At 52.7% G+C, this 16,446-nt stretch overlaps 2 protein-coding genes across 3 annotated transcripts in view; one reads left to right on the forward strand and one right to left on the reverse strand.

Annotated features, from left to right (window-relative positions):
* Positions 1-885: 885 nt before the first annotated feature.
* On the forward strand, positions 886-5,679 carry LOC136449958 (dual specificity protein phosphatase PHS1-like). The gene is made up of 10 exons (XM_066450193.1): positions 886-1,121; positions 1,228-1,316; positions 1,861-2,083; positions 2,244-2,420; positions 2,495-2,655; positions 2,745-3,753; positions 4,092-4,238; positions 4,315-4,542; positions 4,645-4,802; positions 5,014-5,679. Exons 1-10 carry the CDS (start codon positions 1,071-1,073, stop codon positions 5,372-5,374), a joined length of 2,604 nt encoding a protein of 867 aa, XP_066306290.1. The 5' UTR covers positions 886-1,070; the 3' UTR covers positions 5,375-5,679.
* A 136-nt stretch (positions 5,680-5,815) lies between these two features.
* LOC136449959 (uncharacterized) overlaps positions 5,816-16,446 on the reverse strand; it is a 36,627-nt gene continuing 25,996 nt past the window's right edge. For both annotated transcript variants that reach the window (XM_066450195.1, XM_066450194.1), the window contains exon 7: positions 5,816-6,479. In XM_066450195.1, the coding sequence (XP_066306292.1) occupies positions 6,006-6,479 (474 nt within the window). In that variant the 3' untranslated portion in view covers positions 5,816-6,005. The remainder of the gene's footprint in view (positions 6,480-16,446) is intronic.

The following is a 16,446-nucleotide window of genomic DNA, read 5'->3' on the forward strand; positions in this document are numbered from 1 at the left end:
TATGTCTTCTAGCATGTCCTCCAATCCTAGGCTCCTAGCTATATACGTATAAATACAAACCATGTATGTCAGTATAAAGTAAGATATGTGCTTTCATATTTCTTTTGAATCACGACATAAACATAAACAATCATATGCATAACTTACATGCCCACGTAAAAATTAAATAGCCAAAGATATCATTTGTTTGCACGAATAAAAAACGATCTCATCCATCCAAAATTAATTGAAAACAACATCCATATGTAGCAAGCTATTAAATAGAAATTCTCAAAACATATTACCAAAGACAATGGAAAAACGGCATCTTACAAAAGAAAATATTATACCTACTTACTACTTCCTTCATTCCAAATTATAAACCATTTTGGCTTTTCAAAATACATTGCTTTTATAATGAATACAGATATAGTATATATCTAAGTGCATAGCAAAAGCTATGTATGCAGAAAAGCCAAAATATCTTATAGTTTGAAATAAAGGGAATATTAAAGAGAAGGAATTCTTCTAACCGTTTTTTTTACTTTCCACAATGCATGCATGCCCTCTCCTTATCACTAAGTGATCCGAACTTACTATCCATGCTCATACGAAATAGAACACCACAAGTCCATCGAAGTAAATGATAACACGAGCGTTGAATAGATATTTGACCCGCAAATCGTCCAAGTAATCACACAATAAGATGTATGGTCTATTGCAATGTACAAGCATATTTGCTAGTTAATATTAAATATATATTGAGTATACCTAGTAGACAGATATATATATAAGAGGATGCGTTAAGTATCAAATCATCCCCAAACAGAGCACTTCTTTATACCAAAAACGATTCTATGAGAAATGCTGGCCACGTCCGCACCATGCATGCGCTACTGTTTCCTCTCTCCTGTCCTGTCTCCTTCCCTTGTAGCAGTTGGCCAAAAGGCACCACCTTTCCCTTCGCCCGCAGACTTCTCCGATCCGCAACCAAACCAAATTCCACAACATTTCCTCAAGCGGTTTCTTCAAGAAACCTGGATCAATCCAACCTTCAATCGCACATTCGGTGGGATCTCCCTTGAGTTGCAATGGAAGAGGGGACCACGGAATCCGGATCATTCTCCCGCTCTTCCTCCTTCGTAAGCTCATCGCGATTTAAAAAAAAAGTTGATTTGATTTGGTTCCCGTCCCCTTTTCTTGGAAGTAGAAGGGCAACACTTTCTTGATCTCGATGAATTCCTGCAGGGTGGGTTCGAGGAGTGGGTGGCATTGGTGAGGAAACGCAATGGGAAGGCCGCCTCGTGCGGGCGTCTGGGTCTCCGCTCATCAGCCAGGTACCGCCACTTCGTCTCGCTCTTCAATTCCTGTGATCCACCTGGTGGCGAAAGAACAGCTCCTTCTTTCCATGCTCAGCCACGCATTTGGATGTGGATCTGATAAATTTCTTTTTGCATAATTCCTCTTCTGAAGTTCTGATGCATTAAGTCAGACGATGAATTTTTATGACTTGTACAACTATTAAGTTTTTTATTACTTTTTGACAATCTTTCACGTGCCTGAATTTCATCAAAATTTCAATGTTTGATTTATGAGCGGTGCCAGCACCTGTTGTTGGTATGCTGAAACTGCTTACGTTCATATATTTAATCAAGCATCGTGAACTTTGTACAGTGTGAACATCTTAACTTCTTTTCATCCCAAAGCCCGAAACTGATACTTACTGTTCGATAGTAAATTGAAAATACACATTTGTATCCAAATGATTTGTACCATGAGTATAATTTGTTTCTTCATAGGATGGGGACGGGTTTGTCAGGGCAGATCATACTTTTTGTTTCAATAACTGATAGTATTAATGTTGCTCTTACTATATTGCAGTTCAGAAGTACTAGAACTTGCAGATCCTGATAGCAATGTCATTGACCCTGACCCTTGTGACCAAGTGCCAGAAGGAATCCTTTGGGAGAGGCTTGGGAGGGTTTCCATGATGGATATTGAGTCAAGTAACTTCAGTTGGAGCTCTCTCACCTCACTGCACCATACAAAACATACGGCTACAAGTACTGATCCATCTGAGGATGACGTTAGCAGAAGTTTTGAGGTTTTCATTTGTTCCATCCATGTTTTTGCAAATTACTTTTTTATAGTTGGAGAAATATTGGTATTAAAGGTGTAGGCTATCTTATATGAATATGTATATTAGAATTAATTTTACAAACCATGTCTCTAGGTCCTTCTAATGACTGTACTATTTTGCTTAGGTGACAGTAAATTCGGGGGGCGTTGTTTTTATTGCTTTATTCAAAGCTATTGAACATGTTGACCTTCCATCCAAGGAAACAGCTGCAGTCATTAAAATAGCACCTTCAAGGATGGCCACACAGTCCGAACGCTTTGGGTACGAACTCGCTAAATGGCTTGGAGTGAGAACTCCTCAAGTAAGAATCCACTATGCTAGCAGGCACTCACGCTAACTAAAATGTTGCACTGACAACTCTATTGACCCATATAGGGAAGAGTCATTCATAGCTCCTCGTCTGAATGGCAACAAATCAAGGATGCAGTTGAAAATGCTCGACATGCATCAATAGCTGCTGGTGATGAACTTGAGGAGATGATTTGCGCCGAGATGCTAGAAGCCCTTGAATTTAGCCGTTGCCTATTTCTGATGAAGTATATATAAACACCACTTACCAGTAATGTACTTATCAAAATAGTGCTTATTAATTATAACAAAAAACAAATGTCTTGCTGTTTTGCAGTTATGTACACGGCTCCCCTCTGCTAGAGAATGTAATGCCATTTGAGTCACGGCAAGCTGCTGAAAAAACTGCTGAAGCATTAGGTAGGGTCTTAATCCTGGACCTCGTATTGAGGAATGAGGATAGACTGCGATGCCGTCCCCTTGGCTGGCGTGGAAATTATGCAAATCTACTTGTCGCCAACAGGGAAGCTTATGCAAACCTTGACTCGCTAGATGATGTTTATGATTCTGCTATCATTCGATACAAGCCAGAGATCATCAGAAGCCCTCAGAAACAGAAGCAGAGAAGAGCTGTTTCAATTAGTGGCAGTATCGGCTCAGATGTCTGTGACCTCATATTGGAGGACTCTTATGCTTCTAGTGGACATGAGTTTTCTAGCTTTAATATTGTAGCCATTGATTCAGGTGTACCACGCAGGCCACCTGCCAGTAAGCGGGCAAAAGATCAGGAGAGCTACCCCAAACTAGTGGAATTAACACTGAACAACCTCGACTATTCTTCCAAACTTCTGTTTGAGGTGTCCTTCGGAAAACTTGGCATCCCAGGACATGAAGAATTTGATGTATTGTCTGATTATAGCTATAATTCTCCTCTCTCAGAGAGTGATATGGTAGCAACAGTGCATTCATTCCGAGGAGGTTTTCGTAGTGCTCTGAGAGACCTTCAGCGATTTCACATTTTCCTCATCACACTCTACCAGAAACTGGATGGTCTATTGAAAATTTTCTTCAATCTTATGTATAAATGCTCCAATGAATATGCTAGGGAGGATGCTGGTACTTCTGATTCACCATTGTGTTCAGTGGAATCACAAGCAGATTCAAATGATACTGATGTTCCAAGGAATCTGCGTAAGCCTTCCCGAACCTTATCCCGTGACAATCTAGACCTATCATCTCCTTCGTGTCGAGAGAGCTTTATCAGCAAACATTTCAAAGGAAATGGTGATGCCTCCCGTGGTCTTCGGTTGACAATGAAGCTGCGAGATTTTAACAAGTATGCCAAGGTTAAGACCTTTGAAGTGTGGATGGATAATTTGTCTATTATAAAATGTATGACGTAGGTGCCTAGTTGACATCTAGCTGTTTTTTTTTTCACTCTTATAGATTGTTCCACTATTTTTTCCTGAATATAGCACAAAACAGAATTTAGTTGTAGGAGACCAAATAGCTAAAGGGCTTCATGATTTCAGCATGCAACTTGCATACTAACCAAAGTTTTGTTTCAGGTACATATGGTCAGACGACTATTTAGTTAATTTGACTACTAGTCTGCTATGGTGTTTTGCATAAGTCAGTCAAGTTTATCACGCGATTCTATTAGTCATTCAGCAAACTTTTACAGGTAGACAGTGAATTAAGCAAAGAGATAGAACAATGGAATGACACGCTGAGGACTGAAGTAGTAAAGTTGTGTCAAGATAACAATTTTCACACAGGCTTTTTTGAAGGCACTGATAATAGCACTGCTGTTGATGCTTACGAATTGAAGGTAAATCTAAGTGTACCCTCTGTACTAACTACTTGTATACTCATTAATGGAACCTATCAAGCAATTTTGTTGTTAGGTTCGACTTGAGCACATTCTCGAGAGGATATCTTTGATCTCTGATGCTGCAAGCACTGAGCGTCCATCACAGATCACAGATTACCTGTATATTGGTGGTGCTCTAGCTGCTCGGTCAACACACACACTTAAGCACCTTGGCATCACCCATATATTGTGCTTGTGTGCAAATGAAATTGGACAGTCAGAATCACAGAAGCCTGACCTTTTTGAGTATAGGAATTTCTCGGTGAGTTCTAATATCTCCATGGATGGAAAATTATTTTCCTTTAGCATAAGCCAGAAGACCCAGTTTAGATATCTTTCAATGCTTAATTGCTTCTTTATATAGATAAAGGATGATGACAATGCAGACATTGGTGATCTCTTTCAAGATGGTTCTGATTTCATCGATTACGTGGACCACTTGCGTGGCAAAGTACTTGTGCATTGCTTTGAGGGAAAAAGTCGTAGTGCGACTGTTGTTCTTGCCTACCTGATGCTGAGGAAGTAAGACTGCACAGTAATTACTATGTCATCATTAAAATCAATAACTTGCCATGACTGAAACAACTTATTACCAGATTTACCTTTTTTTTATGTGACCTTATGGTCTATCAATCCAGAAATGACATCTGTAAGGATAGAAAGATTGCATCTTTCCTTTATTTATTGTCCTGGACTTGGTCATCATCGCATAATTTTCCCTTTTTTTCTTAAGAAATTGTACTCTCCTGGAAGCATGGAACATGCTGAAGAAGGTCCACCGACGTGCGCATCCCAATGATGGGTTTGCTAAGGTCTTGCTGGATCTTGACAAGAAACTGCACGGGAAAATCTCCATGGAATGGCAACACAAGAGGCCAGCAATGAAGGTGTGTCCCATCTGTGGCAAGAATGCTGGTCTCAGCAGCAGCTCACTGAAGCTCCACTTGCAGAAGGCGCACAAGAAGATATCCTCTGGGAGCGTAGACAGTGCAATGACTCTGGAGATACAAAAAGCAATAGAGGCAATCAAAGCTGGCTGGAGCGGCAGTGACAGCCCAGCGCATAAATCACAATCACACATCGAAGGATTTTGATGTTTAATGTTACATTCTTATGGTCCTGCTGCTAATGCATACAAGAACAAGGTTCGTAATCAGCAGCTCATACAACAAGGTTTGTAATCGGCAGCCGCTTTAATAATGAAGCCTCAGCTGTAGACTTAATGGCACTTGTAAGTAGCACATTTCTGGAACATTTGAGGGTTTTTTATATGGTTTACGAGCTTGGATTGACAAGAACCATCCATAGAGGGATGTAGTTTCTGTTATAAAATTGTGCGATTCTTTTTTTTTCTGAAGAAATATGTACGAGATGAACATTCAGACTCCTTTTTGGATATCAAATTTTGAATCCTTTGTCCTCTATAATCAGTTTGTTCAAATGGACAGAAGCTCTTCTTTTATTTCATTGTCAAACTACAGGAATCAAACCATTTTAAAATGAAATGTGAAAATTCTCAGTACAAACCATATATGACAACAATCACTGGATTCGTATCAAAGACCCATCATCATTAGTGAAACAACAGCTCAAACACAAAATTTGTCCTGTACAAAGATCCTATGTCATAGCATTGAGAAAATGAAATAATTTCCCTGCAATACCGGGTGCGTTTTTTTTTTATCTATCAGGCAAGTCCTGATGGTAATAATCTCTATCAGGACTTCAGGGTATAAGAGCTTGCCTGTACAACATGTCCTTTCCATCAGCAGGTGAGTACTTAGCGAGCATTGGTCCTGTCTCCACAGAACTCAAAACCTGCGCTGCGTTCCGGTACCAAGGCTGCAAACGAGGATCTGACGAAAGCGAGCCAGGAAGCATCACTGAACCCCAGTCTCTCTGCCCTGCCCTTGCTTCACTTATTCTCCGTCGCACTAAAAGCCCAGCCACATCTTCTCTCCTGATCTCTGTCATGGTCCGTGCAATCACCATGCATAGGAGAAGAACAAAAACTGCGTCCTCTTCAGGTAAGAACTCCACAGCAAGTAATTTCCAGTTTAGAAGCATGGTTGCTCTGTCACCATGATGATCCAGTGACTTACGAACAAGTGTGACGTATTGCTCCTCCTCAACTAGGTTGCTCGATGCATTATCAGTGTTTACTCTGTAGCTCAATCTCCTCCCGACAAGCAGCCTTGCCTGGTAAATAGCACATTGCAGTGCAATTAAAAGGCATGAAATGGCTTTGTGAATTTTTAGAACAGTGCAAAAATGTAGTAGTATATCAACAGTGTAGTAAGCCAACTGATATTTTACATTTTAATAAAACATAATGTTTGAATTACATTTAAATGGAAATTCTATGAAACTGAAACTTAGGGACCAATACAAATGCTATTCTACAGTTTAACCAGCGCACCTCTTTGCTAAGGAATGTATCTATATGAAATTCTAGAATAATATCTTTTAAGGAACAAAGTTAAATAACAAACATATTGGTGTAAATTAAGTTCATGTAAAGGAAAATGATGAACTCTACAGCATGCACTCATTTGTATATTGTATAGAAAAACTTGTTTACTATAGAAATCAAGTAAGATTCTTGTGCTGTCAGTTCTTTCAGCGGTGAAAATAGATGATGGTACTTTGCTTACTACTTGTCGGTGTTTTGGACCGGCGGACCCTTAACCAACTAGTAAAAATGTGCTGCGTGCCCCTAATCCCGGATGGTGACGCAAAGAGACACAAGGTTTATACTGGTTCGGGCAATGGGTTCCCTACGTCCAGTTAGAGAGATCGATCTTGTATTCCTTGCACCGAAATGCTCGTAGTAGGGGGTTACAAGCAAGGTGAGAGAGGGAGCTAGTCCCTAGTCTCTGCGTGGAGCGGCGTGGATTGCTTGAGATGTTGATCTCAGGCGGCGAGGAAGCGTGCGTGTTACAGAATGTCGAGTGTATGTTCGTCTACCTCGCGAATCCCTCCCCCTCTCTCCTGAAACGGCCCAAATTCCTCCCTTTTATAGTTAAAGGGGAGACAGGGGTGATACATGTGTGCGAACAGAGGCGGCATGTCCGAGCCCTGTAGCCTATTACTATGGCGGTATGGTTGATGGAGTGGTCCTGCCCTTGAAGTGCTGGAGCAACGCGCCGGTCACATCCGAACTTTGTGCGACGTGGGAGCTCCAGTGATGGCTGGACGCAGGGCCTGGCGAGCGACGTGCTGGTTGCTGTGCGTTGACTATGTGAAGAGCCGAGGCCCAGTTGGTGCCGAGGCCGAGCCGTCGTAGGGGGGCTCGACAGGCGCGAATCCCGAGGTTGCTGAGACCCTGAAGTAGACTGTCGAGGCGTGGAGGGAGCAGTTGGTTCTATACACTGACTTCGAGGCTATAGTAACCTGGACTTGACTCCGCACGCCGCGTTGTTTCTGGAGCAGGGGTTAGGTAGCACAGCACAGTACAGGCGCCGGTCGTGGGCACAGTACCGAGCACAGTGGTTGGTAACCCCTGTCCTGTCCTATCCCGGGCGGCATGGCTTCGATGTGACTGGCGTCCAGTCGGCCACGCCGCTGTGTCGAGCCATCGTTCGGCTGATATCGCGGGAGCGGTCGAACGCGCCGGTCGGACGCGACGTCTTGTCCGAGAAGTTGGTCGAGGCGGAGGCGACGGGGTTGTTTTGCCGAGCCGGCCTTGAGCGAGGCGGAGAATCGGCGTCTCGTCCGAGGCTGTACGCGCGGGGCCTCGGGCGAGACGAAGAATTGGTTCCTCGGACGAGGCCTTTCGCGCGAGGCCTCGAGCGAGACGGAAAATTGGTAGAGGCCGTCCGAGGCCTCTCGTGCGAGGCCTATGGCGAGACAGAGAGTAGGTTGCTTCGGACACGGCCGGGGGTTTGGCCAATAGTTGTCCCTTGGCTTTGACTTTGACGGAGACTAAGCGATTTTTTCGATTGTTGCTTAGGGGACCCCTTTTCGTGGTACCCGACAGTAGCCCCCGAGCGTCAGGGAGAGTGTGAGCGCTCTCTTTGAGGTTTTGACGAGGCTCGGCTTGCAGCAGCTCCTGGCGGGATGGTGTTTCGTACTCGAGGCCTCGTTGGGTGCGCGCGAGCGCGCACGCCGGGTGTAGCCCCCGAGGCCCTAGAGGAGTGAATTTATTCCTCCAGGGACTTTTCTTGCGTTGTGAGAGGGGTTTTATTGCGTTTGCCGGGCCCATGAGAGCTAGTTCGGGTCGCTGAGCCTCAGCAAGGTTGTAGGAAGAGCCCCCTAGCCTCTGCTCGGAGCGAGAGGGCCGTCAGAGGTTCCCCTGGCTTTTTGTGTGGCCCTCACGCATCCTTTTCGTTCGGAAGGAGGGGTGGAGGGTGCCATGCTACCCTCGGTGGGCGCGAGCAGTGACACCCCCAGAGAGTTGTTATCGGGTAAGTCCGAGTGGAGGCCCGAGCCCCGTTCGCTAGGGGTCGGCTGGCGGTCCAGAGACGCACTCCAAGAGTACCAGAGGGTTTCTCTAGTGGGTGCCGGGGCCGTTCGATGGGCCCCGGTGGCTCGGTGCCTCACTACGGTGGGATCCCATTCGGAGACCTTCCTGCCGGTCTCGGACACGACTTAGGGCGTCCCGAGCGATCGTTTGCTCGAGCCTCGGCCATGCGCGGGCTCGCCCCTAGTCGTCCCTGACTCTGCTGCCCTGGGGCGGCTGTCGAAACCCTCGGGGGCCCAGCCTTCGAACCCCTGGACCGTAACGGGCTCGATGCCCTTTATCGTGTTTTTCCGAGTCTTCGAGTGCGAGCTTGGGTTGCTTGTCTTCGTCTTAGGTGCAGGAAGAGCCCTCGAGTCTCCGCACGGAGCGAGAGGGCGGTCAGGAGTTCCCCTGGCTTTTTGTGCGACCCTCGCACATCCTTTTCGTTCGGACAGAGGGGTTGTTTGCCGAGCCCCCTCGAGTGCGAGCCTGGGTCACTGGGTCTCGGCAAAGTTGCAGGAAGAGCCCCCGAGCCTCTGCACGGAGCGCGAGGACGATCAGGAGTTCCCCTGGCTTTTGTGCGCCCCTCGCGCATGAGGGTTTGTTTGCCGAGCCCCCCTCGGGTGCGAGCCTGGGTCGCGGGGTCTTGGCATATTTGCAGGAAGAGCCCCTTAGCCTCTGCACGGAGCGAGAGGGCCGTCAAGGGTTCCCCTGGCTTTTTGTACGACCCTCGCGCAACCTTTTCGTTCGGAAGGAGGGGTTGTTTGCCGAGCCCCCTCGAGTGCGAGCCTGAGTCGTTGGGTCTCGGCAAGATTGCAGGAAGAGCCCCTTAGCCTCTGCACGGAGCGAGAGGGCCGTCAGGGGTTCCCCTGGCTTTTTGTACGACCCTCGCACTTCCTTTTCGTTCGGAAGGAGGGGTGGAATATGCCAGGCTACCCTCGATGGGCGCGAGCGATGGCACTTCCGGTGAGCTGTTATCGGGTAAGTCCGAGTGGAGGCCCGTGCCCCGTTCGCTAGGGGTCGGCTAGCGGTCCAGAGACGCACTCCAAGAGTACCAGAGGGTTTCTCTAGTGGGTGCCGGGGCCGTTCGCTGGGCCCCGGTGGCTCGGTGCCTCCCTACAGTGGGATCCCATTCGGAGACCTCCCTGCCGGTCTCGGACACGACTTAGGGCGTCCCAAGCGTTTCGCTTGCTTGGGTCTCGGCCCCGTATGGGCTCGCCCGTAGTCGTCCCTGACTCTGTTGCCCTGGGGCGGCTGTCGAAACCCTCGGGGGCCCAGCCTTCGAACCCCTGGACCGTAGCGGCCTCGGCGTCCGGTTCCTTTGTCTGAAAGGAATCGGGTGGGGGATATTCCCTCCCCCCATCGGTTCGACAACAGCAGGCGCGCCTTTTGAGGCGATTTTCTCGGGGAGGCGGAACGACGCCTGCCACTACAGCGGTCGGACGCGACGTCGTGTCAGCGGATAGAACATAACTGTTCACGCGAATAATGAGGGAAAGGTGGGTACGTGGGCGGTAAAATTGGATCTGGATTAACTGTGCCGGATCTGGGGGAAACTTTCCCGATTTCGTCGCCCGCCCGTTTCACCTCCTTCCTGCATAAATACGCAACGAGCCTCGCCCCTCTCCTCCTTACCTTGCCTGCATTCGCCTTTGCCGCCCTTGCGCCGTTGCTAGAACAGAGAGCGCCGGGGAGAAGGAGAGAGAGGCGAGGTAGAGAGAGCGAGAGAGGCTCACCGTCGTAGTCCTATTCTCCGTCGCACCCATGGCCGGTGCCGTTGTCGTCGAGGCGGACTCTTGGGGTCAGTCCGACGTCACCGTGGAGACGCTTCAGTCGCTCGTCGACGGCGGACTTCTTCGCCCGGTTACCGACCCCAACAGGCCGGAGTGGATCGCTCAGTCGGGCGAGCCGGAGCCGAGGCCACGCGACGGCTACGTCGTGAGCTTCGTGTCCTTTCACGAGCGCGGCCTCGGCTTGCCGGCGGATCGATTCATGCGGGCGCTCCCACACTACTACGGCGTGGAGCTCCACAACTTCAACCCCAACTCCATCGCGCAGGCGGCCATCTTCGTCGCCGTCTGCGAGGGTTACCTGGGGATTGCTCCCCATTGGGAGTTATGGCTCCACCTCTTTCGGGCGGTGCATACCACCAAGCCGACAGGCACGACGGGCGCGAGGAGGGCGGTGAGGGCCGGCGGCTGCACTCTCCAAGTGCGCCAGGATCGACAGCACCTTTACATCCCGGCCCAGCTCGCCTCGACCAATCGCCGCTGGTATACCAGCTGGTTCTACCTCCGCAACGACGACGGCGGGCTTCCCCCTTACACCGGGCCGATCGTGGAGAGCTGTCCGGAGAAGTGGAGGTATGGCGTCCCGAAGGAGGATCAACCCAAGCTGCAGCCGCTCCTGGATGGACTGGAGAGGTTGCGCGGCTGTGGCCTCACGGCGGCTGTGGTCGTGGCGGCCTTCCACCGTCGGAGGGTGCTGCCGTTGATGGCTCGGCGGCGGTGCCTGTTCAAGATGTGAGACCGGATGAGCCGATCGAAGGCATCCGGATGTCCGCCTCCGCCCTCTCCGACGAGGAGATTCTACGTCGGATGAGGGAGACGGTGGATGGGAAGCTGAGGAGCGGTGGTCTGGCCCCTATCGCGATGCGCCCATCGCGGGGGTACTTTTCTTTGGTAAGTCACGCGCTGCTGCGGCCCCCGAGGCCTCCTCGTTTCTTACTGTTTTCCGGTCCTTTATTTGCGTTCGCCGTTCCTACAGGGCATGAGGGACGTGCGAGCCTCCCCGCCGCCCGTTCCCGAGGACGCAGCGCGGCGGGCAGTGAACCGGGCGCACACCGAGGCGCAGAAGAGGCGGAAAGACGCCAAGGAGGCAAAGCGTACGAGGAAAATCCTCGCGCGTGAGGGACTGGAGAAGCGCCGCCGACAACAAAGGCAGGACGGTCTCCCGTTGGAGGCGTCCCCGTCGCCGTCACTGTCGACGGACGCTTCGGATGGGGATGACGAGGGCGAGATGGGGCGGGGTCCCCTGGACCATCTTCCTGACGTCGGGGAGACGGTGCCTAGGGCGTCGGCAAGCAGTCCGGCGCTCCCAGGAGGAGGAGACGCCTCGGGGCCGGCGATCGCCCGCCCCGGGGCCGAGGCTGACACGCCCGACGCGCGGGCGTTGGGAAAGCGCGCCGTCAGCCCGGTGGGCTCAACGACAGCGGTGGAGCAGGTGGCGGCGGGGGCGACGCAACTGCCCCCACAGAGGAACGAGGGGGCGCCGGGGTCCGTCGAGGACCGGCCGGCGCCGGCGGATACAGAGGCCGTGCCTCTGCCGCCGCCACCGCCTTCGCAGAGGAGGGTCGCCGTGCCGAAGCGGTTGCAGGCCCGCTCGAGGTAAGCGTATTTTCGACAGAGTTGCAACATTTTCCGTTCGTTCTTCGGTCTCATGCTGACCCCGTAAGTATCTCGTCTTCAGCCGGAAGCATCCTGCGGAGGTGCCCACCTTGGCGCCACTTAAGGCGCTCAAGGTGAGCCCCAGCTCCACCGCCCACTGGGTGGAGGCGCAAGCCGCCATACAACGTGGCGCGGCGTCGGCGAGGGCCGACCCGAAGGAGCCGGTCGCCCAAGGAGGGGCTGCCGAGGCGACCCCGACACAGACGGGGGAGGGAGCGCCTCCGCCCTGCGAGGCCGAGGCTCGTGAATCAGATGGGGCCGAGGCGCCCTCAGTTGCCGAGGTCGAGGCCCCCCGGGCCTCCGAGGCCGAGGCGACGAAGGCCAGGGTGCCCAGGAGCGGCGGGGGCCGGAGCCCCTGGGACCACCGAGGCCGTCGTGATCGCGGCGAAGCCGTCGGCCCAGGAAGTGGAGATGAAGGCGGCGGAGGCCTCGGTGGCGCCCCTGGTCCAAGGCCTGCCGCTGTTGCGGAAGAGCGCCCGGGAGGCGGAGGTCCATCCGATCTCCTCCGACGATACTTCCCGGGCGCAGGAGGTGGTCGACGCCGAGGTGGCCGGCACCGTGGAACAGCCGGCTCCGACCCCGGCGAGGGAAGCTCGGCCCTCGTGCGGGTACGACCCGAGCCCCGCGGGTGGGATCACCCGCGTGTCCTGTGGCAGAGCCAGGACGACCCTGAGGGGGAGCCTCTGTTCGCCCTCGAGGACGCGGCCGAGGGCGGGCGCTGGGACACCTTCGAGCAATACCGCCAGCTGGCGGAGCGGTCACTGCGGACGGCGCTGTCCGTGGTGGCCGACGATCTGCCCGGGGTCGCCCAGGTTCGCGCCTTCTTTTCTCATGTGGTGTCGTCTTTTTCCGAGTTTTCTTGTAGTGAATGACCCCTGTTCTGCTACCTAGGAGCTCGAGACCCGGTCTCTTGGGAAGTCAGTCTTTCTCCGGCGGGAGAGGGACGTCTGGGACCAGCTCCAGCGGCAGAAAGACCTGCTCGCTCGTGCCAACGAGCTTCTTTCGGCGCGGAGCGCGGAGGTGGAGGACCTCCGCTTACGCGGTACCAATATGAAGGCTGCTGCGGCGGCGGCTCAGGAGCAGGTCGTCCCCTTGGCGGCGCGGGTCAAGGAGTTGGAGGAGCTGAACCGCGTGGCCGGTGATCGGGACGCCTTCAGGTCCCGGGCTGGAGAAGCCACGGCCTCTGTCAAGGCCCTTGCTGGACAGCTGGGGACGGAGCAGGGTGCGCACCAGCAGACGAAAGGTGCCTTGGATGAGGCCCTCAAGGCGGCTGAGGCTTCCCGGACCGAGGCTGTGTTCTGGAGGGGAAATGCCGAGGGTGAGTCTTATTCCCCTTGTTTTATTTGTTTTTCTTGTGTTTGGCCCATAACTCCTTGGTGTGATACAGAGTTGGAGGGAGAGGCTTCCAGGGCGACCGAGACTTCCCGGGTCGAGGTCCAGCGCCTAAAGGAGAAGGCCGAGGCTTCTCGGGTCGAGGCCCAGCGCTGCAAGGAGAAAGCCGAGGCCTCCCGGATCGAGGCCCGACGCTGGGAGGAGAAAGCCGAGGGTGAGTCCCGTAGGCTTCCGCCCCTATTTGGCTTGTTTTCCTTTGCACTCAACCCCATTCTGTTTCTTTTGGCGCAGAGCTGGAGAAGGAGGTCACCCGGGCAGCCGAGGCCTCCGTCGCAGTGCAGGCGGTGCTTGAGACCGAGATCAGGGAGCACGATGCGCTGAAGAGTGCCGCCCGTACCGCCTGCAAGGCCCTGGAAGTCGAGGGGGTCCAGTCAGGAAGCTCCCTCGGGAGCCATCTGATTGCGTTGAGCGGCCAAGTGCGCGAGCGACTCCGAGGGGCGCTGCATACGGGCGTTAAGCGCGCCCTGGCCGTCATCGCCTCGCACTACATCGGCGTCGACCTCAAGGCCATCAGCGATGGCTACGTCTTGCCTAATGATGACGGGGAGGCCGACAAGGAGGTAGCAAAGCTGATGGAGGCGGCGGAGGGCCCAGGAACGACGCTGGCCAAGCTATTCGAAGAGGAGGTTGTCCCTCCTACGCCGTCCGCCGATGCTGGAGGCCCTGAGCCTTGACCTGGGCCCAAGAGGCCGTGTAATTAGATTGGGGATTATGTTACCCTACCATAACGCTGGTGGCCATCGAGGCCTTTTTAAAGTAATCATGTGTCTACGCTTCTTTAATCGTTTTTTATTGTATTTTCGGGCCTCTGCCCTCTGTCTCGTCTCTGAACAAATCTCTTGCAAAAAACTTTCTCGGAGCCTAATCTGCCCCTCGGGCAAAAGGTGGTGAGGGAGTGCCGTAGCCCGGAGGCGTAGGCCGTCTCGCGACTCAGCCGGCCTTCTGGCCTTGAGACAGTCTTTCGGTCCTTAGGTTTTTTCACCATCGATTTGTCAGAGCATGCTAGAGAGTTTGGCGTAGGAATTTTTTCGAAAAACGACTAAAAAATGGTGCGTGGGACTTAGGGGGGGAGTCCCCCCTTCTAGCCCCGAAGGGAGGCTCAGTTCTGCAGAGGCAGAGCCGAGTCTCCCTTATGGTGTTATTGTACTGCCGAGACCCGTGATGGGCTCGGGGGGGTTCTCGAAAAATTAGAACAACTAAAGAACGCTTCTTAATTGTATTCCGAGAAACAATGTATACAATGCTTGAAAATTTAAGGATAAAAGCGACGTAGTTGTTCTATGTTCCAAGCGTTGGTGAGGATTTCGCCCTTCTCGTTGGCTAACTTGTAGGTCCCGGGCTTCAGCACTTGGGCGACGATGTACGGTCCTTCCCATGGCGGGGTCAGCTTGTGGCGGCCCTTGTTGCTCTGCCTCAGCCTCAGCACTAGGTCGCCCACCTTCAGGTCTCGGCTTCGAATGCGCCGGGCTTGATAGCGTCGTAGAGCTTGCTGGTATTTGGCCGAATGTAGCAGCGCAACGCCTCGGGCTTCCTCCAGCTGGTCGAGGGCGTCCTCACGGGTAGTGCGGTTGCTCTGCTCGTTGTAGGCCCGAAGCCTCGGGGAACCGTACTCCAAGTCAGTGGGGAGGATGGCCTCGGCCCCATAGACTAGGAAGAACGGTGTAAATCCCGTGGCTCGGCACGGGGTATTCCTCAGGCTCCAGATGACTGACGGGAGTTCGATAAGCCATTTCTTGCCAAACTTCTTCAACCGATTGTATATTCTTGGCATGAGGCCCTGTAGGTGTCGGTGTTTTGGACCGACGAGCCCTCAACCAACTAGTAAATTTGTACTGCGTGTTTTCAATTCCGGATGGTGATGCAAAGAGACACAAGGTTTATACTGGTTCGGGCGATGGGTGCCCTACGTCTAGTCTGAGAGATCGGTCTTGTATTCCTTGCACCGAAATGCTCGTAGTAGGGGGTTACAAGCAGGGCGAGAGAGGGAGCTGGTCCCAGGTCTCTGCGTGGAGCGACGTGGATTGCTTGAGATGTTGATCTCAAGCAGTGAGGAAGCTCGTGTGTTCGTCCGTGCGTTTATGCGTGAGTTCGTCGCATGGGCGTGGGCCTAATCGTAAGCGTTCGATCCCCCCTAGAAACGGCCCTGGTCCCTCCCTTTTATAGTTGAAGGGGGGACAAGGGTGATACATGCACTAGCTACACGGCGTCGTGCGAACGGAGGCGGCATGTCCGAGCCCTGTAGCCTGTTACTGTGGCGGCATGGTCGATGGAGCGGTCCCGTCCTTGAAATACTAGGGCGACGCGCCGGTCACATCCGATCCTGTGTGTCGTAGGAGCTCCAGTGTTAGCTCGAAGCGGGGCGTGGCGGTCGACGTGCCGGTCACTGTGTGTTGACTGCGAGAGAAATCGAGGCTCAGCGGGTGCCGAGGCCGAGCCATCGTGGGGTCTCGGCGGGCGCGAATCCCTAGGTTACCGAGACCCTGAAGTGGATTGCCGAGGCTTGGTGGGAGCGGTTGGTCCCGTGCGCTGATTACGACGCTATAGTGACCCGGACTTGACTCCCCACGCCGCGTTGTTCCTGGGGCAGAGGTTAGGTGGCACAGTGTAGTGCGGGCGCTGATCGTGGGCACAGCACCAGAGCACAGTGGCCGGTAACCCCTACCCTGTCCTGTCCTGGACGGTATGGCGTTGATGCGGCTTCCCGTCTTGTCGACCGATCTGCAGCGTCGAGCCGTTGCCCGGCTGATATCACGGGAGTGGTTGGCGCATTAATGGGACACGACGCTCTGTCGGGGAGACCGGTCGAGGCAGAAGCGACGGGTTATTGCCGAGCCGGCCTCGAGCGGTACGGAGAATCGATATCTCGTCCGAGGCTTTACGCGCAGGG

This window comes from Miscanthus floridulus, chromosome 5, assembly GCF_019320115.1.
Source record: "Miscanthus floridulus cultivar M001 chromosome 5, ASM1932011v1, whole genome shotgun sequence".
NCBI lineage: Eukaryota > Viridiplantae > Streptophyta > Magnoliopsida > Poales > Poaceae > Miscanthus > Miscanthus floridulus.